The sequence below is a fragment of the Gobio gobio genome (assembly GCF_949357685.1).
Source record: "Gobio gobio genome assembly, chromosome: 6".
NCBI lineage: Eukaryota > Metazoa > Chordata > Actinopteri > Cypriniformes > Gobionidae > Gobio > Gobio gobio.
This window is the reverse complement of record NC_137102.1, coordinates 21,360,707-21,386,920: the sequence shown is the minus strand read 5'-3', so window position 1 is coordinate 21,386,920 and position 26,214 is coordinate 21,360,707. Positions and strand designations below refer to the sequence as shown.

Here is a 26,214-nt window from a genome sequence, read left to right as displayed (position 1 = left end):
CATCCCCACCAGTACAACACAGCAACATTGACACACCCATTGGTGTGAGTTTAGGGTGGGATGATATTTAGCCACCTTCACACTAAAGACAATTATAGTTGTCACTTATTTACTGACTGCTTAATCCTGTTTTGTGCACACAGTTTGGTAATTCACAGGAATACTCAGTAGCTTGTGAATTTAACCAGTAGTAAATCATAGGACACGCATGGCACAGTTTCCTGAGAAAGACCCAAATACAATCAATGAGTTTTGAAACAACTGTATTACCTAGTAGGGTCAAAATCCTCCAATAAGAAATAAGAGATGAGGGTGGACAGAATGATTGAGATGGATGTGGCAAAGCCCTTCAGGATATTATCTGCATACTTAATTACAGCTGCAATGACCAACCCACCCAAAGCCTACAGAAGTATGTGGAGCAAATACAAAACACAAATAACAAACAATGTGACATGCAGGTCTGCGTATGCAAGGACGTTTGTGTTGTATTCTGAAGAGGAAGTGAAAATGTACCTGAAGAGCCACCACAGTCCACGTCACATTATTGTACCCTTGAAAGAGTCCATTCTCCTGCACTCTTTCTCCGTCATACACAAACACTCCCCCAAGACCAAAAATAAATCCAAATAAACCTGAGATAAGAGGGAACAACTGTGATGAAAGAAATAAGGATGGTGGCTCACAAACACACATACTTCCTGAAACCTGAAGCAGAAACTTGTAAAACAATGACTACCAAGACTAAAAGTGTTTTTTCTTCTTTTAAAGGTGGGGTAGGTAAGTCTGATCTAAAACACTTTTGTCCAAATTTGTTTAAACTGTCTTTATATGTCAATACATAATTAAAATTTAAGTACTCTGAAAAAGAGAGTATAAAAATCGAGTGACTCTAGACTTTTTAATCTGCAATAAACACCGCTCATTATTTTCGTTCGGGTGATTGGCTTGGGCGACGGTCACTCTCTCTCGCTACCATGGCTACCACCGCTTTTGCTACAGGATCTGCCCACATACGCGCGCTCCAGTGTTGCCAGGTCGGGCTACTTCAAAAACTGTTGCCGCGGGCTGTTTTTCATGTCCGCGGGTTGAAGCGACCTCAATTATGTGATGTTTTGCCCCGGGATTTGCGAATTTTAGCAGGCAGCCCTACCAAAAAGACACATATTTTACCCCCAAACGCGATTTTTACCGGAGAAACACGATTGGGCTTGTTTTGGGCTAGTTTTGAGTAGCAATTGGGAGGATTTTGTTGTGAAAACCTGGCAACCCTGGCACACCCGTTTGAGTTCAAGAGGCTGTATTTCTGCTGGACAGGTAATCTTTCATTTTGATTATAAATTTTTTTGGTTAATGTTTTCATGAAGCATGTCTCACTAGCACACGTAGCTGCCTAATATAGCTAACATAACATTACTTAGCATACAGTTACAATGTTATACACTTAGCGAACCATTAGTAGAGATGATAAATACTCAATATGCCTAGCTCAAGTTGATCGCTGTTGTGTTGAATTTCGCTATATACTCTACCAATGTTTACATCTTGTATCTGTGTGTGTCATAGACACTGTGTTGTGTGTGTATTTTACACTTTACCAGTATCGTTATTCTAGCTTGAAAGTGAGTACTAAAAGACATCTTATTTGTTTATATTCATAATGATAAAGTTAGATTTTTTTATTACATGTGATTCTGACATGATGTCACTACATGCACTCCTTCTTCTGTGCATCTTCCTCCAACTGAGCTGAGCGGTCGTTGTGGCGCGTTCATGTGTTTTGGGGGCGTGGACTTGGAAAGAGCCCAGAAGGGAGAAGGTTGAGTGAATGGAAATAATGAGCTGTCTTTAAAACAGTCGTGAGAGGTCTACAGGCACTCAATTTTCATACTTTCTTTTTCAGAGTACTTACATTTTAATTATGTATTGATATATAAAGAAAGTTTAAACAAATTTGGAAAAAAAGTTTTTTAACCAAATCCTACCTACCCTACCTTTAAGGAATACAATGGATTTCTGGGTGGTTTCTATGTACATATATTTCTTAAAAGAAATCTGCTGACCTAGCTGAATATTACGGACCCAGACACTCTGCTTGCTCTCTTTGAGGATCTTTTCAAAATACACGCCAGCAAATCCACTGGAGAAGCAGGCCACAAGCACCGCCAGCAGTCCCATCAGCTGAGAGCTGGCCGTCAGATCCTTCTGCTGGTCGCTTATCGGGAATTCAGTTGGCCACTGTTGGTTCAGGCCAAACAGAAACAAAGAAAGAGTCATATATACTGTATACAGGGGGATAAAGGGGACGCTAGAGGGTCCCAGTTTAGAGAAAAAGTGTAAAAAATGTAATAAATAATAGAAATAAGATTAAAATAAATACATTAAAAATAAAATAAAAATTGATTTGAAATACATATAAAATTATAATTAAATTATTAAAAATATATATATTTAAATAAATAAATAAAACGATTTAAATAAAATGAAAGTCTGTTCTAAAAGTTTTGACAAAAACAGTCTAAATAAATGAATCATAAAAATGACATTAGGGCTGCAACAACGAATCGATAAAATCGATAATTCGATAATTAAGAGTTGGCAACGAATTTCATTATCGATTCGTTGTGTCACGCGACTACTATGCCCCTCAATAAGACGCGGAGATGTTTGAGTTTAAAAAAAGCACGGTTGAGCGCAAAGCAGAGTGGAAGCGGGCGAGTCGTGCTGTACCCGTCGTACCACGCAGCGGAAAAGCAAACCGAGCCGAGCCGTAGGCTACCAGTCGAAAAGCGGCAATAATAAATAAAAAAAGTGTGTTAATTGCAGCAAAAGCGACGCGACATGGCATTGCACGGGAGCACCACGGTGGTGATTCAGCACCTAAAACGAAAACATCTTGGAGTCCTTGATTAAGAGGAAGGGAGTTCAACAGCAGGGTAACGTTAAGCCACTACAAAATCCCACTTTTGTTCCGTTTCGAAGTGAGGAGCGTGACGTCCCTCCAGTAGCTCTTCTGGTGCTTGTTTACTCGTTATCCAGCTTGACAAGCATGACAAGTTAACGTTTAGCTTGTTAATAACAGTAGTAAAGCAGGGGTGGTATTATAGTTTGCAAGACTAAAGACACTTTTTTATTCACTTGCCTTTTTTGGCCAATTCATTTTTCAATCTGTTGCTATGTTAATTTCGTTGACAAATAATTAGATTTTAATCAACAACATTTTTCACATACAAAAACGAGACGTAAATCAAAACCAGCTTTGAATGACAAAAACTATGACTAATATCTATTGTCATTTTCGGTCAGCATTTGGTCTTAAAGTGACAGCAGTCCATTAACCTGCTTCAATTTGTGCTCTTAATATTAATCAAACAACGAAAGACAGAGAAAATCACCTCTTTAGTTTTAATAAGGATTCATTATATTTATTATACATTAATTATTTAATCCATATTTAATCTATAAGGAATATTGTATGCAAGTTGTTATAAAGAATGCATATCATTCATTGAAAATAAGACATTGTGTTCTTCTTTAGGAGGAGTAGTTTTATTTAATTGTTTCATAATATTTGTTTATATGTCACAGCAGTTAAATCTGTGTCTGTATTGCATGTTTAAACTTTAATATCATTCATATTAATAGGTTAATACAGTAGATGTTTTCTCCTGGAGTATATAATGGGTTTGGACATTTTAGAGAAATTCTTAGCGCATTTTAATTTAACTAAACCCATTAAATTTTGTTTGTGAGTGTGTGCATCTGAGTGTAGTGTAGAGAACAAGTTCTAACATCCTGTTAAGTTTTCTGATTAGTGTTTTTCTTTATGAAAAAAAAAAAGATTTATAGATTTATTGTAGCAACCTGTGCACTTTCTGAAGATTTTTTGCACTGTGAATTTGCACTGTCAGTTCTGTTTTTGAATAAAGGATTGGAAATGAATGCTTTTTTTTTATCCGATTCATCGATTAATCTGAAAAATAATCAACAGATTTATCGATTATTAAAATAATCGTTAGTTGCAACCCTAAATGACATATATATATATATATATATATATATATATTAGTGCTGTCAATCGGTTAAAAAATTAACTACCGGTAATTAATCGCAAATTTTTCTGTAATTAATCTCATCTAACATTAAAGTTTTAAATATATTTTTATATTGTATTAATTTCAAATTTAACTCCAAATTAATGTGGAAACAACATAAAGACAGTAGCCTATATTTTAAATATTTGTTAACGCCATCTTTTTTAGGAAAGTAGGCCAGTCTCACCGATACACCAATACTGCTACTGATGTCTCCGTAAAATTGATTAGCCATTCAGCATTACAGTATAATTGAAAGCTATAAATTGTTACATTTATTAGGCTTTTCGTGAACTTATTTGTTTTTAAGTAAACTTAAAACAATCTTCATATAAACCCACTATAAGAAATGTGACATTTACCTGTGCCCTTCAATATATCAGGGCTCAGTTTTTTTCTATCTGCCCAGTCAGACCAGCAGATTTACTCTTGCCCAGTCAAAATGCACAAAAAGTTATCTCTCTCTCTCTCTCTCTCTCTCATATATATATATATATATATATAAATTAAAGGGGTGGTGGTAAACCTCGATTTCACTATTCTAACTTTAGCTAGCGTGTAATGTTGCTGCTTGAGCATAAACAACATCTGCAAAGTTACAACGTTCAAAGTTTAAAGCAAAGGGAGATATTTGCTTTTAAAGAAATCAATTTCTAAGAACTACAGCAAACGGCCAGTAGGCGACTACAGACATTCCTCCAGGGTTGGTGACATCACCAGTCCCAATATTTACATAAACCCCTCCACCGAGAATATTAAATAAGGGGGGGTGAGGCCATTTTGTATCGCGGCGCTGTTGTGGTATAGTTAGGCTGGAGTGTTGTTGCCGCGATGCCGAGGAAACGGTGTTATTTTCATCCGGATTGCAGGTCTGGGGTACTTGCTTTGTTCAGCCTTCCTTGGGACGGGGGTGCGTTGCAAAGCGTTTAACATACAGCATGCACGTGTGCATGAGACAGAGGGGAACAGGCGCGTGCGGGGCTCCTTCAGCACATCTCACGGAGGAAAACTTCCACAATCTTTGCGAGTTCAATGCCGGATTTGCACAACGTCAGCTGCGTAAGACAAACAGTGCCAGTGCGTGGATGCACGACGCGCGCGCTGCACATTTTACAGAGGAAAACTTCCACAATCTTCGCGAGTTCAATGCAGGATATGCGCAACGGCTTGTCCTGAAAGCTGGATTTACAAACAGAAGCTGTTTACGGGCCACAACCTGTAAGTCTGATTTATTTTTCATCGATGTGTTTCCTGTAATAGGTTAATTGTAAGTTGTAGCAAGGAAGTAAACAGATGACAACGCTGTTCTGCAAACCAGTCTGTTAAATGCTCATTCATACTTAACGTTATCCGACGAACACCTAACGTTACAAACACTAACGTTAAAATCTCAACAGCGAACTTGGCATTAGTGTAAATGATTCTTTGATTAGAGCTTTTATGTATTGTTTATCTACAGGCATGCTAAACATGGTTCTGTGTGTGATTTGGCTAACTTACTAGTAAAGCCAGTGCTTAGTGTTCGTTTTGGGTTAATAGTTCTTGCGACAGATATTTGGCTATAATCGTTCTAAAAATACAAAAGTAACAGTGCCATTCAGTAGCGATCACTGTAGATCCGCAGTCTTTACTCTTGAGGAATGAACAGGTTGAACAGGTTCTGCTCGATCATCTTCACTAAAATGTTCTGGGTCTGATTTGGGCTCAGATTGGTATGGTTTTATTGACGCCATTGTTTCTAATACTGACCAAAGCACAGTCTCCGGTAAGGGGCGTGGCGTTTCCAATAAACGTGCACTGCGGTTAGCGAATCACAACACACTGGGCCAGCTAACCAATCTGAGCCCATCGCGTATTTTTGAGGGACTGGCTTCATACAACCCGGAAATTATCAGACCATTTTACAAGGAAGGACAGAGCAGTGTAGAATAAAGGTCAAATATATGAAAAATAATGCAATTTTTTGAAAACGAAGCATGAACACATGTTACAGTGCACCCCACAAACACAATCAAGCCTTCAAAAGAATGTGTTTTACCACCCCTTTAAATAAACACTTCACTGTCTTTTCTGCATAAATTATAAATTAAATAGATATTAATCATTATTAAAGCAACAAAAGTTATTCAGTCAAGAGTAGTGAGTGAGTGGTTTTCTCTTTTTCTTTTGTTTTTTGATTAACATTAATGAAAGACAGCAGCAGGTTTAATAGGCTGCAGTCACTTTAAGAGCTGACGCACATCATGTGGATCTGACATGCATCCCATTTTCTCATTTCTCAACTCTTTACGTTCATTTAAGACTTCATTTAACTCATGCAAGACAGTGCTTGTAAGGATGAAGTGGCTTTCTGTGCACACAAGTCGCGTGTGTGTGCCACACAGATGCGCGTGCCAGTAGTGATGCACTGCGTTCTCTTTAGTGTCTTATCGCGCGTGAATGGTTTAAGCATTTGCATGAATAAATGCGTGGTCATATAATGTAACCCAAGCCAAATGATGACAGGAAAAAACACAAAAACATGATATTTGTGTGTGCTTTCTATTTTTATGATTATTAGAATATAGCATGGTTAGCTTAGCAACATGCTAAAGGCAAACTCTCAGAGTCGAGTCTAGTGTGTGCTTTTTTGAGGAGTTCTACTCGTTAATTAAGTCATGCTCCATTTTAACAGTCACAAAAGCCGACTGGCTGTTACATTACTGCAGGTTTTGAAGAAAGGTGACCTGATAAACAAATCAGAAGAGTACTATATCCTTACCTGGACAAGTGCAATGCCAGCCATCAGAATTACTAGTGAGAGCCACTGGTAAATGCCGAGTCTTTTGCCCAACATGGACACAGAGAACAGGGCTGTAGTGAGAATTTTCAGCTGATATGTAACCTGGAAAATCAATAGAGGAATGTACTTTTATTCAGCAATGATGCATTAAATTTGATCATAGGGATATTCCTTTTTAATCAAATAAATATTACAGTTTTTTTGATCATGGTGAGCATAAGAGACTTATTTCAAAAACATTTAAAAAATTGGAACATCGGTGTACATTTGCACCGTGAAAAAAAAATCACCATGGTGATTTTTTGGTCTGCATGGAAACATCAGTAGCTATTATATCTGACTATTGATTATATATTGATTCCATTTTGAAGATGTAAGTTAGATTTCTGGAAAATACAATGCAATATATCTGGAATTTCAAATGTTAATTAGTAATATCACATTAAATTTCTGGAAATAACATGTATATTGTATGATATTGTGTGATTATGGGTAATGAAATGTGTTATTAACTTTTAGAAGTTATCAGCGCCATATAGAACTAACTATTTAGAACTAAAAGTGTTAAAAACATTTATGTTAATTGAAATAAAGCTGAAATGAAATATAATAAAGATATTAGTTACAATGTAATTAAATATAGATACAAAAGCACATAATGAAAATTACTAACTAAAATGAACATGAAAATTTTAAATATAAAAATAAAAGCCAATTCAAAATATTAAAGAGACACTATGTTTGTTTGTTTTTTTCAAATCATCAATCCTTTTTTTTTAAACGTGTTTTTGTCTTACCCAGATTCACTATGGTAAGCCTATTATAAGTGTTTATATTTTAGACCTGTCGGGATGGTTTAAATGAGGAATTGCGTACATGCGGTACTCGCCTGTGCATGTCTCGTTGTAAATAGAGAAAAATTGCTCCGGCTACTTTGACGCTTGTATGGTGTGGGAGCGACATAGTTTAGTTGTCACAACGAGTGGAAAGGCTTGACATGGAGCAGCTAAATTTTGAACTTCCAGGGAAATCATCCGTTTAGAAAACACAGAAACTAGGAGAGTCTGCTGGCAAAATGATTGTAATAGCTTGTAATAAAACAAGAATCAACATTGGCTTTTCGGAGATGACGAGAACTGAGGGATTTGAAATGATGCGGAGATGTGAGTAAGGTATTTTATTGAACAGATAAATTGCCATATGTAGCTCTCAAACAGAGTTCATTGTAAAGCATCATCTGATGAGCAGGGTCATATTCATCCACACAAAGCCGAAGCACAACCAAAACAATGTTCTTCTGTAAAATGCATGCAGGTTTGTTAACCTTTTTTTTTTTTTTTACAGTGTACCTTTAATAAAAACTAATCTAAAAACCGAAACTAAACTTATGATCTGAAAGCTTTCAAAAAAGAGCCTTCTTCTGGATTTATGCTTTCTCACCTGGTAGGTAGCTGCATCTAGATTTGACAGAGCCACATAGAGCAGGTTGTTCTGCAGAGTGTAGATACCTGAGGGAATGGCCAACTTCAGCGTCAGCAGAGGCTTGTTGATTATTTCCTCCGTCATCACCCGATTCAGTGCACGAACACTGAAACCTAAGAGTCACACACAGCACTGCACATTAGACAGTGAGCTTATACAGTGAGGCAAAACTCTCCTCCACTGCTCCGGACAAGAATGCTTTCTAGAGATCTAATACATTACAGACAGACTGCAGAACACTGTATAAGTAAGTAAATAATGACATGGGTTTTCACACACTAAAATTCAGGTTTTGAGCTTACTGAAATGAAACATCATTATAGACAGATCAGATAACTCACGATTATCTCTGAAGACGAGCAGCAAGCATGCAACTATCTTAAGAACTTCAGCACACACTACGGCAGACGATGCCAGGTAGCGCGGACCTTCAGAAGGCAGCATACGGGAATAACGCATTGTCAGCACCAAGGAGGTGGTCTGCAGTACCAGCACTCCCAGAGATACATACTTCAGTCGTGATGAGGAGGGCAACATGGACATACTGGACGCCTCAGGTGATACAGAGACAGGGGACAGGGATGAGTGTCCCTGTTTAGTCTAACAGAGAGAGAGAGAGAGAGAGAGAGAGAGAGAGAGAGAGAGAGAGAGAGAGAGAGAGAGAGAGAGAGAGAGAGAGAGAGAGAGAGAGAGAGAGAGAGAGAGAGAGAGAGAGAGAGAGAGAGAGAGAGAGAGATGATTTAGTATATATAACCTTCCTGCAAAACTACAGTACTGTGAAAAGTTGTATGCACTTGTGTAAAAATGATGTAAAGTGCTGTAGTGAGGAAGCTTTCAAACATGTCATATATTTTATGTTAATTCACTTCTGTTAACTAAATCAAACCAATATTTGGTGTGACCACCCTTAGCGTTTAAAACAGCTTCTGTCCAGGTGCACTTGTACATAGCTTTTTGATAGCTTTGCCGGAAACATTCTTGGAAAAGCATCTTGACGTTGCTGCAGTCTCTGTTTTTTGTTTCTTCAATTCTTCCATTGATTCAAAAGTTTCAGGTCAGCAAGATTTTTTTTTTTTTTTAGGTTTTGAAAGAAATCTCTTATGCGCACAAAGGCTGCATTTATTTGATCAAAAATACAGTAAAACCAGTAATATTGTGAAGTTTTATTACATTAAATTTAAATGTTACTATTTAAAATAACTGTTATCTATGTTCATATATTTTAAAATTTAATTTATTCCTGTGATGTCAAAGCTGAATTTTCAGCATCATTACTTCAGTCTTTGCGTGAACTTGAAAAAAGTTGTGCTGCGTAATATTTCTGTGATGTACTTTTTTCAGGATTCTCTGATGAAAAGAAAGCTCAAAACAACTGAATTTATTTGAACTAGAACTCTGTTAATGTCTGTTACTTTTGATCAATTTAATGCATCCTTGCTGAATAAAAGTATTAATTTCTTACAAATTAAATCCTTAAATCCTAAAACATTTGAACAGTAGTGTAAAGTTTATTCAAAATATAAACCTTTATCAAAATACAGAAGCAATTAAGTAGCCGACAAAGAACAATGACAATATTTTTTTAAGCAACCATATATATAAAAGGCACATTTTGACATTATTTCAAAGAATTAACATTAACTACCCATAATGCATCACTATTGCATTTCTAAGTGTTCACATGCCTCCAAACCATTAGAGCATTAGACATTACTAAAAGATAATGGCCATGTTTGATTATTAACACCTCAAGGGACACATCAAAAAAAAAATCATGTGACTGTTTCATATATCCTCTGTTCCATGTCTACATGAGCCATTCAGCTAAAATCTTGCTTTCACCATGAAAAAAATGCCACCTACCTTCAGCACTCGTGCATTTTCACGCAATACAAAATTAAATAAGCACTCATGGTCCACGTCTTTACAATATACGTTCACCAACTCTGAAAGTTTCACAGATCAATAATCCTCACTTACCCCAGTAAAAATCATCATAGCGGAGTCATTGCTGAGATTGCTAAATTCACTCTGTCGTTTCGAGCAGCTATATTTCAGAAGTGACAGTATCCTTTCAGTGCAGAAAGCATGCATCAGAGAGCAAAGCCACTCCCGTTCACACAGCCGGATGGAAGGAGGATGTAATAGTGTTGCAATCCTATATTTTCGTGCAGTTCTGCTTCCACAAAGTAAAAGACTATTTACACAAGACCAGCTTCATAATGACAAATTGAGTCTCAAGGTCATTGCAAAACAGGTGAAAGTTTTAAATTGCAAGCTTTACGTTAACGCAAATAACAAGACTTGGCAAACAGAAGGTCTGGGTGTGATTGAGAAAGCCGAGGTGAGGTGGGCTGGCCAGAGAACACAGGCTGCCTTATGCCGAGATGAGGCTGAGCAAAGGGGGGTCAAAGTAAACACACAATTCTGCTCTGTTCAGGGCGACAAGTCAACAGCTCCAGCAACTGCACCATTGGAAACTAAAAAAGTGCAGTCTGAGTACCTGCTTTTGATAGTGGGAAGTTTTACCTCAGTCTAAAATGTCACGTAACAACCTCCTTAAAGGAGCTGATTGAGTGTAGCCTACAAATGGTGTTTCGCCAGATCAGCAAACAATGAAGGGATAACTTACCTGTTAATCAGCATTTTACCTGTTTTACCTCATTCTTCACGATACCTCGCAATGCAAATTCGAAAAAACATGCTCAAGTCAAAGTACCCAGATGGCAAAAAATAGCTGCACGGTTTCTTTTGGCCGCCGGCCATAATCTGTCGGCTATAGGTGCGTCCCACGCTGGGAATGTATGGAAACGTTTGCCGCCCGCCGAGAACGTCACTCACATTCTTGCGAGAAACAGTCGTCAAACGTGTTTGCGATGACGCCATTCTGACGCTTCTACTGCCTCTCATTGCTATCTGGGTAACTTAGAAATGAAGAATTTGTTAATTTTTTTAGGATTTGACTTTTTTTTGGGGTTAGGGTTAGGTTACAACACTTCTCGAATCCAGTCAATTTAGTTTTTGTGCATTTGTGGTTCAAGTGCGACATAAGTCCTACAGGGTCTTGGATAACACTCAGGGCCTTTGGGACAAAAATGACCCAGAGGGCGGGATTAAGATAAAAAAAAGATGAGTAAAATCAATGAAATATATTTTGGTTCAATAATATTTTTTCTTTTCTTTTTTGGTGTTTTGAGATAATTTTATGATTAATAATTAATATTTATGCAATAATTATGACCCATTTTTCCCCATTGAATATAATAAATATAATAATTTACTCACCCCCATGTCATCCAAGATGTCCATGTCTTTCTTTCTGGAGTCGAAAAGAAATTAAGGTTTTGGATGAAAACAGTCCAGGGTTTTTCTCCATATAATGGACTTCAGTGGGACCCAAACGGTTCAAGGTCCAAATGACAGTTTCAGTGCAGCTTCAAAGGGCTTTAAACGACACCAGACGATGAATAACGCCGCATTCACACGGGGCGTCGGTGTCAACGCTTCTCGTTTACTTTGAATGGGTGACGTCATGCGTTGCCGAACTGAATTGTGGGTTCCGTCGCGGCGCTTCACTCGCGTTGCAAGCGGCAAAAGTTGAAGATTTCTCAACTTTTCAAGCGCCAACGCAGGCGTCATCCAATCAGATCACCCTATGCAAATATCCTAGAGCAGACGCTAGCCAATCGCGTTCGTTTAAAACACCGGTGAATGAAGAGTGAAGAACGTTCTAAAATGGAGGAAAAGCTAATAATTGCGGTGGATAATCTCCCGGTCCTTTACTACCAATCATTATTTACATACCGGGACACAAACTGGAGAGACCAGGCCTGGAAGGAGGTGGCAGAGACGGTTGGAGAATCTGTATCATGCTTGTATTCCGTCCGTGCTCTGTTTATCATTGAATGACAGGCAGCATATCATACCATATCATGTGTGGTTCAAATAGGCGCTATCCCCCAGCCAAATGAGGAATCAAATATTAAAGTGATCAGTTTTCATACACAAAATAATCTCACAGACTAGCTGTCAAAAAAGGCGCTTTTTTGTGTTGTGTTGTGGTCCAAGCGGCAAGTATGTGATTAGCTGTTGTCACTATGACGGTCGCGTCAGCACCAAGCTTCAGCCACGCCCTCCGTCAAGCGTTGACGCCGAAGCCCCGTGTGAATGCGGCGTAAGGGAGAGTGAGGTCAAATTTGATCGTGGTCATAGATGTATACGTAGATGTCTCATTAGCGACTGCACGGATCAGTATAATGAGTCATCTACTATCGATATATCTATAACCACGATCAAATTTGACCTCACTCTCCGGAAGTAACGGCTGAGCTCAGAGACGATCGCGTTCCTCTGTTAAGAGGTAAAATAATAGCATAAATACTGCTCGGTTTCTCGCAGAAACTGATCGTTTCGCTAGATAAGACCCTTATTCATCGTCTGGTATCGTTTAAAGCCCTTTGAAGCTGCACTGAAACTGTCATTTGGACCTTGAACCGTTTGGGTCCCACTGAAATCCATTATATGGAGAAAAACCCTGGACTGTTTTCATCCAAAACCTTAATTTCTTTTCGACTGCAGAAAGAAAGACATGGACATCTTGGATGACATGGGGGTGAGTAAATTATCAGCAAAAGTTTATTTAAAAGTGAACTAATCCTTTAAAGCTGTATTTCGTTTTAGAGTCAAGCCTAGGCCTCATGAAAGCAATTTTTTTAATGAGATCGGTGCCATCCGGTGGACACATTGAGCATTTTTATCACACAATAGCACATTTTTACCACTTTAGTGGATCTTATGTTTTATTAAAAAAAAAATTAAAATCGTAGCTTCATCGGAATGATCCGAAACTTGGTGACTTTATTGGGAATGGGAAATTAGTTTTTTTGTGCATACAATCTACAAATCAGCCAGGATGCAGAAAAAAGGACTCAACAGTGAAGGGGTGAATCTCTTAAACATCAAGAGTGCAAAACAGACAAAAAAACTCACACACACACACTTATACCCACAAAAACACACACACCTACAAATTAACGTGTGCCATTCCAAAAGCTAATTGTGTTTTTGTGTGTGTGTGTGTGTGTGTGAGTTTTTTTTGTCTGTTTTGCACTCTTGATGTTTTAGAGATTCACCCCTTCACTGTTGAGTCTTTTTTTTCTGCATCCTGGCTGATTTGTAGATTGTATGCACAAAAAAACTAATTTCCCATTCCCAATAAAGTCACCAAGTTTCGGATCATTCCCAATTATTTTCATATTTTTGCCAATTTCCCATTCATTTCCAATGAGGGTCATTTTTGACCCGAAGACCCTGAGTGTGACAATTTTTTTTTACGACCACTTAAACTTTTCAAATCATGTCCCCAATTTTTGTGTGTGTTCATATACCAAGTACCAATAAAGTCACCAAGTTTCGGACCATTCCGATGAAGCTACGATTTTTAACATAAAAAAAAAAAAATTCGGGTCAGAAATGACCGAAGACCCCCAGAGGGGGTGACATGAAGGAAGGATGAGGGTTAACCCCATGGTTAACCCCCTATGGTGCCCGCAGGCTCGTAACAAGTCTTACATTCCCAAATCAAAATTGTAGGCCTTATAAAGTCTTAAATTCACTGAAGTATTGAATTCTAGGTCTTAAATAATTCTAAACAGATCTTTTCCTACACTTAAAAAACAGGAAAACACATATTGTCCAATTTACTTAGATTTACAATTTACTTAATTTACTAGATCATATATTTGCGATCTATGCAACACAATTGTGTTTCTCTTCTAAACATTATTTCTTTGCTTTCAATTAATGTAATTCTCTAAAATGTGCAATCTACTAGATTCAACTATTTGGGGTGAATGTGAACCAATTAAGCACTCTAAAAAAAAAAAGGTTCTATATTGCACCAAAAATGGTTCTTGGCTCGTAATCATAGGGGAACCTTTTTTAGTGCTATATAGCACCAATTTTGGTGCTTCAGTGGTTCTTCAGCGGTTCTTCAGAGGTTCTTCAGCGGTTCTTCAGAGGTTCTTCACCGGTTCTTTGACTAAGGTGCTATATAGCACCTCTGAAGAACCGCTGAAGAACCACTGAAGCACCAAAATTGGTGCTATATAGCACTAAAAAAGGTTCCCCTATGATTACGAGCCTTTTTTTTTAGAGTGGTATACTCGAAAATGATTTTTGCTGACACTGTAGTTCCCAGCATGCTTTGCTTCGGACTTGACGACTAGAGTAAAAGTGTTATTTTGTGTTTTGGGGCAAAATGAGAAAAGGGGGAGACGTTATATTGTTAATGTTTAATTATGTTGAAATTATTAGAAACATTTAAATTAAACTGGGTTACCATAGTGGAGAAGAGCGGAGAAATTGCTTAGGCTGTGGACTGATTCAACACGTTATTAATGAGCGTGTCATACTTAGCACTTAGCATGGTCTTTATGTAATATTGTTGCTTAATAGAATGCAAGCTAATTAGGACAGTGTTATGGATGAGTCAAGAAACAACAAAAGTACACAATATTAAAATAAATTTATGTTTTGTGCTTTAATTAAAAAAGCAAGATCTCAACTCCACGCACGCCACTGTTGTTGGGGAGTCACTTAAAAAATCATTGTGAAACTGCTCAAATCGGTAACTTAAAAAATACTTCTATGATGTTGAAATTATGTTAACAAATTATGTTTGATTAACTTAATTGATTTATGAGGAACCGATGTACATGATTAAATCTTTAAAAACTTTTTTTTTCAGTGTACGTCCACGTAACACTACCTTGATTGCTCAATGAAATGCTCCCGCCTTAAAAATAAATCCTTATTTTTTGAAAGATGGTTTTTAGCAGGTGTAAATCGAGTAGATCAATTACCAAATCAAGAAGGTATGCTGCTAACTTACTCTCAGTTTCTAAATTTCCATAAAATTCCAGTGACACCCAGGGAGTTTTCTATTGTCATGGATGCGATTCCCACAGGGGTCTTGGCATTATTCAGAGCTAACACCCAAACCAGTATTGCTCCCCTTTCTTCCTTTGATTTATTTGACACTGTAATTGGAAAAATTTGTTTTGCCACCGGAGTCGTAAATGTTTTCAAAAAGATATTGTCACCAGGCCAAACTGTATTGTTTACTGGAATAGACTGGTCGAAGGTTTGTTATGGAAGGCCATCTGGACCTTACCAAACAAATTTTTATTGGTAAATAAAATAAAGGAAGTACGTTTCAAAATCTTACACAGGTACTACCCAGTAAATCATTTTCTTGTTAAATTTAAAAAGATATTGATCTGAACTGTTCTTTTTGTAATACATTGGCTGAAACCTTGTTTCATTTATTTTGGCATTGCGTTCATGTAAGAAAATTTTGGAAAGATTTGTCCAGATTTATAATTGACAACATTGACCCCACTTTTTCTTTGTGTTTAGAAAACGTTATATTTGGTTTTAATAATATCCCCTCAAGTAAAAGGAAAGAATACTATATTATAAAATTTATCTTTGTTTTTGGTTCTTGAAAAAGAAATACAGACATATATCAATACTATCCTTCATTCCCGAAATAAGAAAGCAATTAAAACGGTTTCTGTTTGTGAAACCTTTGATATTTTTATATAATGTTTAAACCCCCCCCCCCCCCCCCCCCGGCTGACTGTTTTGTTTTCCTATTTGTATGTATTGCAGTTCAGACTGTACATTGACTTTGTTTGCTTAAAGTGCAATAAAAAAAATAAATAAAAAAAATTACCAACCATCAAAAAAAATAAATACAATAAAATAAATTAAAAAATGCTCCCGCCGCGCTTTAGTGTGTGTGTGTGTGTGTGTGTGTTTATATCGGGGTGTTGTAGTTCTTTCTTTCCTTATATAGCCTAGCCCTGGCCCAGTGGTTTTGTCCTGGAGGTAGGGAATGGGATGTGCCGAAACTAAGCTTCTTTAGCAGTGCGGCTTTTGCGTCGCGTCGAGTCTTTTGACACAATGCTCTACTTTGCCATCTGGTGGTCAATAAAAATTCCTACACCAACTGTGCCGTTCTGATGTTTTGTTCATTAGGAAGGTTTATTTGTATATTTAATACATTTAATTGTATTTTGCACAATACAATGACAATAAAGATTTTCTGTTCTTAATTTTTACTCACACCAAACTTCTAAATAGAATACGTCAATAAATTAGGCCAATGTGATTTTTTTTTTGTGTGTTCCTTAAAAAAACAACACAAACATGCACATTGTTAAAAATACAAATGCAATTACATATTTTTATACAAGAATACTTATTGTTCCGCTTTGCTGGAGCGAAATTAAACACACCATTTACATTTATGCATTTAGCAGACGCTTTTATACAAAGCGACTTACAACTTGGGGGTATAATAAGCGATTGGTCGTGAAGAGTCGAGTGAGCGCAACAAGTGCCTGAAATACTTAGTCCGTGTACATTTCTCAGTGTAGCACAGGCTAGAGGGAAAGAGAAGGAGAAAGAGGAAAGGAAAGGTTTTTTTTTTTAAGAGGTTAAGTGCTCATGGAAGAGATAATAATAATAATAATACGTTTATTTTATATAGCGCCTTTCTCAAACCCAAGGTCGCTTAACATAGTAGAAGGAAGCCTAGCAACAAACAGACAAACAAAATAATATCAATAACAATACAACAAAACAAGCTGTGTATGGAGCTATGTGTTGGGTGTAGAGGAGAAGTGATCATTAAACAAAAAGGTCTTGAGATGTACTTTGAAGAAGGGAAGAGATGGACAGTCACGAAGAGGTTGGGGGAGGGAGTTCCAGAATTTGGGGGCCAAGGCACTGAAGGACCAGAGTGGAGAGTCTGGTGCGGGGGATGACTAGGAGGTTTTGGTCAGAGGATCTGAGTGAGCGGGAAGGAGTATAAGGGGTCAAGAGGTCACAGATGTAGGGGGGAGCAAGGTTGTGGAGTGCTTTGAAAGTAAGTAGTAATACTTTGTATTTAATCCGGGACCGAACTGGTAGCCAATGAAGTTGATGGAGAATGGGGGTGATGCTTTCAAAAGTCAATCAGATGAAGGTATCTCAGGAGACAGGAAGTGAAGCGAACATTAGATTCGGACGTGCCTTGATGCCTTCCTACCTTGAAATGTGTCCTCCGAAGGCAGCATTTTCCAGGTTTCAGACGCAGCCTATATCTAGCCAAGTACAGTTCGAATCCCCGGATGTGTCCTTGATCCGCCCCTTTTATCGAGGATGCATCGAGAGGTGACTTGTGTGGACTCGCCCCAACCAGTAAGCATCAATAGCGGAAGAGAAACCCCACGTAATTAAAAAATACTACTGTTATTGTGTCACAAAATGTAGATTTAAGACTTTTTTAGGAGAGAATGTACTTGTTTAAAGCTCAAATCTGTGGTTTGTTTATAAAGAAAGCGCTTATTTGAACATTTTATCAGCCGTAGTTTTGAGATCCAGTCGTTATAGTGAAATCCCGGTGGCATTGAGCTATAATGAAGTGCAAGTTTACTAATACTTTGTTCAATTTGAATAAATTAATTTGCTTTGCAAGTAATTTTGTGATTCTGCATTTCCTTTGTACGTTTTTTTATTGCGTGATATAGGTCTTAAATTTGTTTAATAAAAAGTCTTAAAAAGTGTTACATTTGACTTGGTGAAACCTGCAGATACCCTGCCATAAAGCTTACTGGGTCGTTCTATGTCAACTCAAACAGAGGTCTTGATCTTTTCTGACAAATATTAAATGTCATGGATGAATATTTACTTAGTAATCCAATGTTTTGTTTTACCTGAGATTTGGGGCCACATTACAAGGGGGTAAAATTACTTTAGAAAGATGGCAGCATCATTATTTAATTATTATTACACCTATTAGTAAAACCTATTGACTTGCAATCTTTTTTGCATAATACTGTATGTCAATGGTGACCATTAGAAAATGGGGAAAAGCAGGAAGAATTGTATTATTGGCTACTATTTTCAGGTGTTGTGTAATGACCTAATGTGTGTGAGAAGTCAAAGAGTAACCAAGATCAATGAAGTTCGCTACTGACAGACACCACAAATTTAATTAAATTTTTTGGCCATATAAATATCAGCAACATATTCACTCAATCTTTTCACTATATATCATACTATAAATTAAACATATGCTTGAGAAATATTCACTATAGTAAAACGTGACAACTAGACCAAGTCTCCCAATCATATAAATGTTACAAACAGAGTTAGACACGGATAACAGAGGCAGGTGAAAGCAGAGTTTATTTCGGAACCAGGAAGTGAGCAGGTGCGGTGAGAGTCTGAGTGAGAGTATCTGGTAATGCTGGATAGGTTGGTAATACAATACGTCTTGGGATCTTGAACACAGGAACAATGGATCGAAGGAGACAAGGACCAGGAGACAGGACGAGACGAGGAGACACTCAGGGTTCGTTGGGGATCAGGTAAGTAGTCAGGTGAGTCCGAGGAAGCAAGCATGTAGGGTCATGTGCAAACGATACCGGACAGTGACTGAGTGTGAGCGTGGTGCTTAAGTGCAGGTGGTGATTGCAGTGATGATGATGTGCAGGTGTGTGTGCTCAGAACTCAGGTGACAGGGATCGTTGTGGTAGTGAGGGGATGGAGCCTGGCGTGCATGTAACATTACCCCCCCCTCCACGGCCATCTCCTGAGGGCCGAGGACCCCGATGCCGTGGTGGTCGACCTCTACCCCGCGGTGCCGGTCGATCAGGGCGGGTAGCGTGGAATGTCTCTAGAAGATTCGGATCAAGGATGTCATGCCTGGATACCCACGATCTTTCTTCAGGGCCGTACCCCTCCCAGTCTACCAGGTACTGTAGTTGACCACCACAACGCCGGGAGTCCAAGATGTCCTGGACCTGATATGCTGCGCCGTCGTCAACGAGAAGTGGAGGGGGAGGCTCCGGAGTAACGCCAGGCTCTGGGGAAACAGAAACAGAGGGGTAGTGAGGTTTCAGGAGAGACACGTGGAGGGTGGGGTGAATCCGGTACTGAGGGGGTAGTTGGAGCCTATACGTCACCGGATTGATCTGCTGCAGGATCTCGAAGGGGCCAATGAACCTGGGACTTAACTTCTTGCACTGCAGACGCAGTCTGATGTCCCGGGTGGACAGCCAGACCTTCTGCCCCACCTGGAACGTCGGAGCATCGGAGCGGCGAAGGTCGGTTGTCAACCTGCGTCTGCAGAGTGCCCGTTGTAGCTGGTGATGGGCTGAGTCTCAGACCCTCTCACTCTCCCGGAAGCAGTAGTCAACCACAGGGACGTCGGATGGTTCCCCAGACCAGGGGAAGAGGGGCGGTTGATAGCCGAGTACGCACTGGAAAGGTGTTAGGCCGGTGGTGGGTTGTCGAAGCGAGTTCTGTGCGTACTCGGCCCATCCTAGGAACTGGTTCCAGGAGTCCTGGTGGCCGTGACAGAAGGTACGGAGGAAACGGCCAATCTCCTGGATCTTTCTTTCCGTCTGCCCATTCGTCTGAGGGTGGTATCCGGACGTGAGGCTGACGCTCACACCTAGGAGTGCGAAGAAGGCCTTCCATACCTTAGAAATGAATTGAGGACCTCTGTCAGATACGATATCTTCGGGAATGCCATAATACCGGAAGACGTGGTTAAACATGGCATCCGCGGTCTCTAGAGCTGTGGGAAGTCCTCGTAGTGGGAGCAGCCAGCAGGACTTCGAGAAGCGATCGACCACTACGAGGATACATGTGCAGTTCTCAGAAATGGGCAGGTCTGTGATGAAGTCCACCCCTAGGTGTGACCACGGACGGTTGGGAACGGGCAGAGGCAGGAGTTTCCCAGCTGGCAGGTGTGGAGGGCTTTTTGACATGGCGCATTCCCGGCATCCCCGCACGTACCTTCTGACATCAGCTGGCATGTGTGGCCACCAGAAGCGCTGGCGTAGCAGCGAGAGGGTTTCATTGACCCCAGGGTGACTAGTGCCCAGTGAAGTATGTGAGGAGTGAATCAGAGGGATGCGTCGTGATCAAGTGATGTATTGCAAGCCCGGAGGACAGCCCGGCGGCACGTTGGTGGAGACATTGGTAGAGGGCAGGGTCTCTTCTGACCATGAGATGGGACTGAGGAAGAGCTTCGTGGGGAGAATGGGTTCCTCTTCTTCTTCAGAACGCTCATCTGGGCCGTGGATGCGGGAAAGGGCATCCGCCTTGATGTTCTTGGCCCCTGGCCGGTAGGAAATGTGGAAGTTGAACCTTGTGAAGAAGAGTGCCCAGCGAGCCTGTCGGGGGTTGAGTCGTCTTGCCTCTCGGAGATACCCCAGGTTCTTATGGTCAGTCAGGACCAGGAACGGATGTTTGGAGCCCTCTAGCCAGTGTCTCCACTCCTCCAGTGCGAGCTTGATGGCCAGAAGCTCGCGGTTGCCGATGTCATAGTTAACCTCCGCCGGGCTGAGCTTGCGGGAGAAGAAGGCACATGGATGGAGATGGCTGGGGTTCCCCTGCTGCTGAGAAAGAACCCCACCCACCCCGGTGGTAGAGGCGTCCATCTCCACGACAAAGGGAATCTCGGGATCAGGATGGACCAGGAGGGGAGCTGTCGTGAAGGTGTCCTTCAGGGTCTGGAAGGCTTGGGTGGCGGATGCGGTCCAGGACAGAGACTTGGGCTTGTTGCGGAGCAGGCTGGTGAGGGGACTGGCGATGGAGCTGTAGTTTTGAATGAAGCGTCTATAGAAATTTGCGAAACCCAGGAAGCGTTGTAGTTCCTTCACGGAAGTGGGAGTTGGCCAAGACCGGATGGCTTCCACCTTCCTCTCATCCATCCGGATGCCACTGTGATCTATGTTGTGCCCGAGGAACTGCACAGTGGGCTGGTGGAATGAGCATTTCTCGGCCTTGAGGTAGAGCTGGTAGTTCCTCAGGCGTTGTAGGACCTCCGCAATGTGGTGGTGATGTCCATATGGCATCACTAGGTACTCGTAGTGACCAGTGGGCGTGACAAAGGCGGTCTTCCACTCGTCCCCCTCACGTATCTGGATGAGGTTGTAAGCGCTGCGGAGGTCCAACTTCGTGAACACAGTGGCACCACGGAGATGTTCCAGGGTAGCTGGGACGAGAGGAAGGGGGTAACGGAACTTGAGAGTGATGTTATTTAAAGACCGGTAGTCGATACAAGGCCGCAAGCCTCCATCCTTCTTTGCCACAAAGAAGAAGCTCGAAGCAGCAGGGGAGGTAGATGGACGGATGTAGCCTTGCTCCAGTGCCTCCTTGATGTACTCCTCCATGGCCTTCTCCTCCGGGAGAGAGAGGGGATAGATTTTCCCCCTGGGCACTGGTTCACCTGGCAGCAGATCGATGGCGCAGTCCCATGGCCGATGGGGAGGCAGCTTGGAGGCCCGTTGGGGACAGAAGACGTGTCTGAAGGGGGCGTAACAGGAGGGGACATCCACCGATCGTCTCTCTACCGGACTCTCAATGGAAGTGGCACAGACGGGGAGATCTTGGGGACGCGGAGAGGGACGAATCGGTGGAGATGGGAAGCAGTCCGGGAAGCAGCTGTCGCCCCACTTCAGGACCTCTCCTGTCTTCCAGGAGATGACTGGGTTGTGCTGCTCTAACCACGGGCGCCCTAAGATGATGTCAGCGGTGGATTCCTCCAGAACCAGCAGGTGTAGTCGCTCCATGTGGAGGATTCCAAGTTGCACTCCGATGGGACCCACAGAGCGACTAACCTGCCTCCGACTGAGTGGTCTGCCCGTTACCGACTAGACCTGGTAGATCGTCGAAGTTTCAGATGTGCGGAGCTTGAGCTAACGGCAGAGGGTTCCCGAGATGAAGTTCCCGGCTGACCCAGAATCGAGGAGGGCAGTAACTGAAAGGGAGATTCCAGCAGCAGTAAGGTTCACAGTTGTAGTGAGTGGCTTCATTTTAGAGAGTGAAGGAATGATTGCACTCACCATGGGTCGAGGAGGACGGACTGGGCATTCTGAGATGTAATGCCCAGGTAGACCGCAGTAGAGACAGAGATTCTGGGTCAGCCGTCTCTGCCGTTCAGCTGACGTCAGCCGGGAGTTCTCCAGTTGCATGGGCTCGGGGTTGGGTTCTGGAGTGCTGACATCACCTGGTCGGCGGAGGAACAATGACGACTGGCCCTGGTGCTCTTCGATGCACGACTGCATACGAGAGGCGAAGCGGATGGAGAGTTGGATGAAGCTTTCTAGCCCGATGGTATCCTCGTATGCAGCGAGATGCAGCCGCACCCGAGGATCCAGACCCTGTCGGTAGGTCGTAAGCAAAGACGTTCCATCCACTAGCAGCAGCGAGGGTTCGAAACTGTAGAGCATACTCATTAACTGTGGAGGTACCTTGTTTCAGATGGTATAGCTGTTCTCCGATCGACGAATCCCATGATGGTTTCCCAAAGACCTCCTTAAAGTGCGACAGGTACCCCGACAGGGTCTGGATCACTGGACTGTCTGTGGACCACATGGACTCCGCCCAACGGAGCGCTTTACCGGATAGTTGTGATGTGATAAACGCTACCTTAGCGCGATCGTTGGGGTATAGGTGCGGCTGCATCTCCAGGACCAGCGAACATTGCAGAAGGAATCCGTTGCAATCCTCCGCCGAACCAGAGAAGGGCGCCGGTCTGGTCATGGGACTGGCGTACTCGGGGGGCGAAGAAGTGGTTGTGTGGATCCCGGAAGTGCTCACCGGTGGAGGTGCAGGTGCGCTGGTGGGAAGAGCTCGCCGAACGGCGTCGACGAGCTCTTGGAATGGATCCAGGGTGCTCATCCTGGTGCGCTGTGTTGGTCCGGTATTCTGTTACAAACAGAGTAAGACACGGATAACAGAGGCAGGTGAAAGCAGAGTTTATTTCGGAACCAGGAAGTGAGCAGGTGCGGTGAGAGTCTGAGTGAGAGTATCTGGTAATGCTGGATAGGTTGGTAATACAATACGTCTTGGGATCTTGAACACAGGAACAATGGATCGAAGGAGACAAGGACCAGGAGACAGGACGAGACGAGGAGACACTCAGGGTTCGTTGGGGATCAGGTAAGTACTCAGGTGAGTCCGAGGAAGCAAGCATGTAGGGTCATGTGCAAACGATACCGGACAGTGACTGAGTGTGAGCGTGGTGCTTAAGTGCAGGTGGTGATTGCAGTGATGATGATGTGCAGGTGTGTGTACTTAGAACTCAGGTGACAGGGATCGTTGTGGTAGTGAGGGGGTGGAGCCTGGCGTGCATGTAACAATAAACTTGCTTTAAGGAATATGATACTGTACTTTCTGTATAGGAATGTGGTAAAGTGTGTCTCGAGAGACGTAGTGAGCTGCCTACCTAGACAAAAATGTTTGCCTTCGTAGGAATGTCAGGCAGGGGGGATGGGGGGGGGGGTCTAGAAAATTTTACATGGGGGGGCAAAGGGGTGGCAAGAGGTCTCGGCAGGGTGGCAGGGGTAGATGGTACATGCAAATCCCTATATGTGAATTGCTTTAACAAAACAAACACAAAACCACTTTTAAACTACAGTATTTATTGCTTAATCATGCCCTTACACACTACAAAGGTTTTTAATTCACAACAGGAATAAGCCCAGTGTTCAAACAAAACAAAAGAGTATAAAAAGCAAAATGAAAATATAAAAAAGTACAATAATTGTGTCCAAGATGCAGTGGACTACAAATATACAACAGTGGACAATACTCAAGTTCTTATTATAATTAAAAACTTATAATTACAGTCCACAAATGAAATGACCAATGATCACCCATCTTTTTCAGGAAAGCTTAAGGCGACTTTTGTTGTGCTTTGCAGCAAAATGTTTCACAAACAGCGTTATGTGTTTCTAAACAGGTTACAGTGTTTACATGGTACAATTTCTGGTGAGCTACGCTTTTTTGTTATTTCAATTCAATTAAATGATTGTGATTTAATTTAATATTGACTCATTTGGATAAATATTAGGCACACAAGATGTACCTAATCTCAAGAAAAAACAACTCACCTAATGCTGTAAACATACAGAGAGCCCTATCAGCTGGCAAGGCAAGGCAAGTTTATTTGTATAGCACATTTCATACACAGTGGCAATTCAAAGTGCTTTACACAGAAATGAAGTTAAAATAGTCATAAGTGAATAAAATAAAAATATATATAGTATAATAGTTATAATAGGAATTAAAAGGAAATAAAAATAAAGATGAAATCCCCTATCTGGGGTGGAAGAAAAGGGAGAGTCAGGTTTACTTTAAAAATATTTGTCAGGTAACTGTGCGTTTAGACAGTACCCTTGCAGACAAATCTTCTTGGCTTGAGGGCGTTCTCTAGATGTTTTACCCGCCAGAGCAGATCTAAACGGGTCTTCCTCGCACCGGAGGGAGTACTCAAAAAATATTTGTCAGGTAACGGTGCATTTAAACATTACCCTTACAGACAAATCTTCCTGGACAGGAACACCAGGGCTATCTCTACTTTGTTCGACCGTCAGAGCGGATTTACACGGTCCTTCCTCTTACCACCAAGGCTATACAGATCTATCCGTCAGAGCAGATATAAACGGATCGTCCTCGCACCGGAGGGATTTCGATTTATCGCTTCCCCGTCTCTCAACCTCTTCCACCCAGAAAGCCATTACAAAATAAAAAATAATAAAAAATAAAAAGTATAATTAAAAACTAAAAATAAAACAGGGTTAAAATGAAACACATAATTAAAGTGCAAGCAGTTCGGACAAAGCACAGAGCTCATTGAGTAAATGCATAAGATAAGGTGCAATCAGTCGGACGTACAGTGGCATAGCTCATTCAGTAAATGCACATCTAAACAGATGTGTTTTGAGTCTGGATTTGAAAGTGGCTACTGTTGGCAGGGGCGTCGGACTGGGGGGGTAAAGGGTACCAAGTACCCAGGGCCCGAGGCAGGGGGGGGGCCCCTTAGAAGTCAGTTTTCTATACATACATATACATGCACTAACATTTGCATAGCATTTATGTACAAATAAAAAAGTTGTTGTGCAAAACTAAACTTGTAGTTAGGCACTGGTTTGGTTAAAAAAAAAAGTCATTTTCATGCTGTGCAGGGCCCCACCACCCCTCTCGAATCAATGTAAATGGTACGATCCGCAGGTCAGGTGCACCTGCGGTGAATCAGTTAATAGGTGTGTTCGACATCGGCTGTGGCTGGATGCAACTGATCGGTGAGAGTAGCCGCGTGAGAGGAGCTGCAAACGGAGACGTGAAGTCGGACACTTTCTGCTTCCCGCAGTGACGCTCGCGCTGTGTTTGCATACTTTATCAGCTGAAGTGAAATAAATGCAATATTTGGCAATGCACAGAGGTTTCAGAGACATTATTGTCATGTAATACTTTATGTACTGCTTAATACAGCGTGTGTTTGTAAAAGAATAGAATTCAGCATATTGTAATGATCTGGCTGTCAGCGCTAGCAGCCAGGTGTATTATGGGTATTTGTTAGTTTGGAGTTGATTAATGCATTATTTAAGCAATATGGTCGAATTTTTGCGTAAGCAAAGTTATGTGTGTTTATGTACAAGTTAGGTGGGTGGGTTTAATTCATTTACTGCCTTATGTAAAAAGTGTGGTTCTCACCGTCATGGAGAGAGATGTGTAAAGGAGTGACATGAATTCAGTGTTCAGAATTAAAGGAAAAAGATGACAGTATTGCCTCCAGCTGGTCTGTTTTGACTGTGCTCTTAATCTCTGAGGTGGTTGTGTGGTGTAAGGAATGCAAGTGCCCTTATTGTCCGCAAGTAAATTAGCTTAATACACGTTAAATAGCTTAGTTTAGCTTCGGTCAGCTCCAGGTTCCTCACAATAACTACCAGTTATTACAATATAATCCTACACTATCAATAAAGTGGGGTCTACTTTTTTATCAGT

The 26,214-nt window shown here is 41.1% G+C and overlaps 1 protein-coding gene across 3 annotated transcripts in view; it reads right to left on the bottom strand.

Annotated features, from left to right (window-relative positions):
• The window catches only part of slc35a3b (solute carrier family 35 member A3b), a 43,843-nt gene that overhangs the window by 10,041 nt on the left and 7,588 nt on the right, over nt 1-26,214 (bottom strand). The window contains exons 1-7 of one of the 3 annotated variants that reach the window (XR_013816787.1): nt 10,339-10,444; nt 8,700-8,958; nt 8,317-8,471; nt 6,856-6,978; nt 2,064-2,238; nt 517-635; nt 271-404 (exon numbers count right to left, since the gene is read on the bottom strand). Coding sequence is in view for 2 of the 3 variants with exons in the window: in XM_079820248.1 (XP_079676374.1) it covers nt 271-404; nt 517-635; nt 2,064-2,238; nt 6,856-6,978; nt 8,317-8,471; nt 8,700-8,958; nt 10,339-10,356 (983 nt within the window). In the remaining variant the exon portion in view is untranslated. Of the gene's footprint in view, nt 1-270; nt 405-516; nt 636-2,063; nt 2,239-6,855; nt 6,979-8,316; nt 8,472-8,699; nt 8,959-10,338; nt 10,445-26,214 lie in introns of those variants that run through there. The other 2 variants (XM_079820248.1, XM_079820249.1) reach the window with 2 other exon arrangements.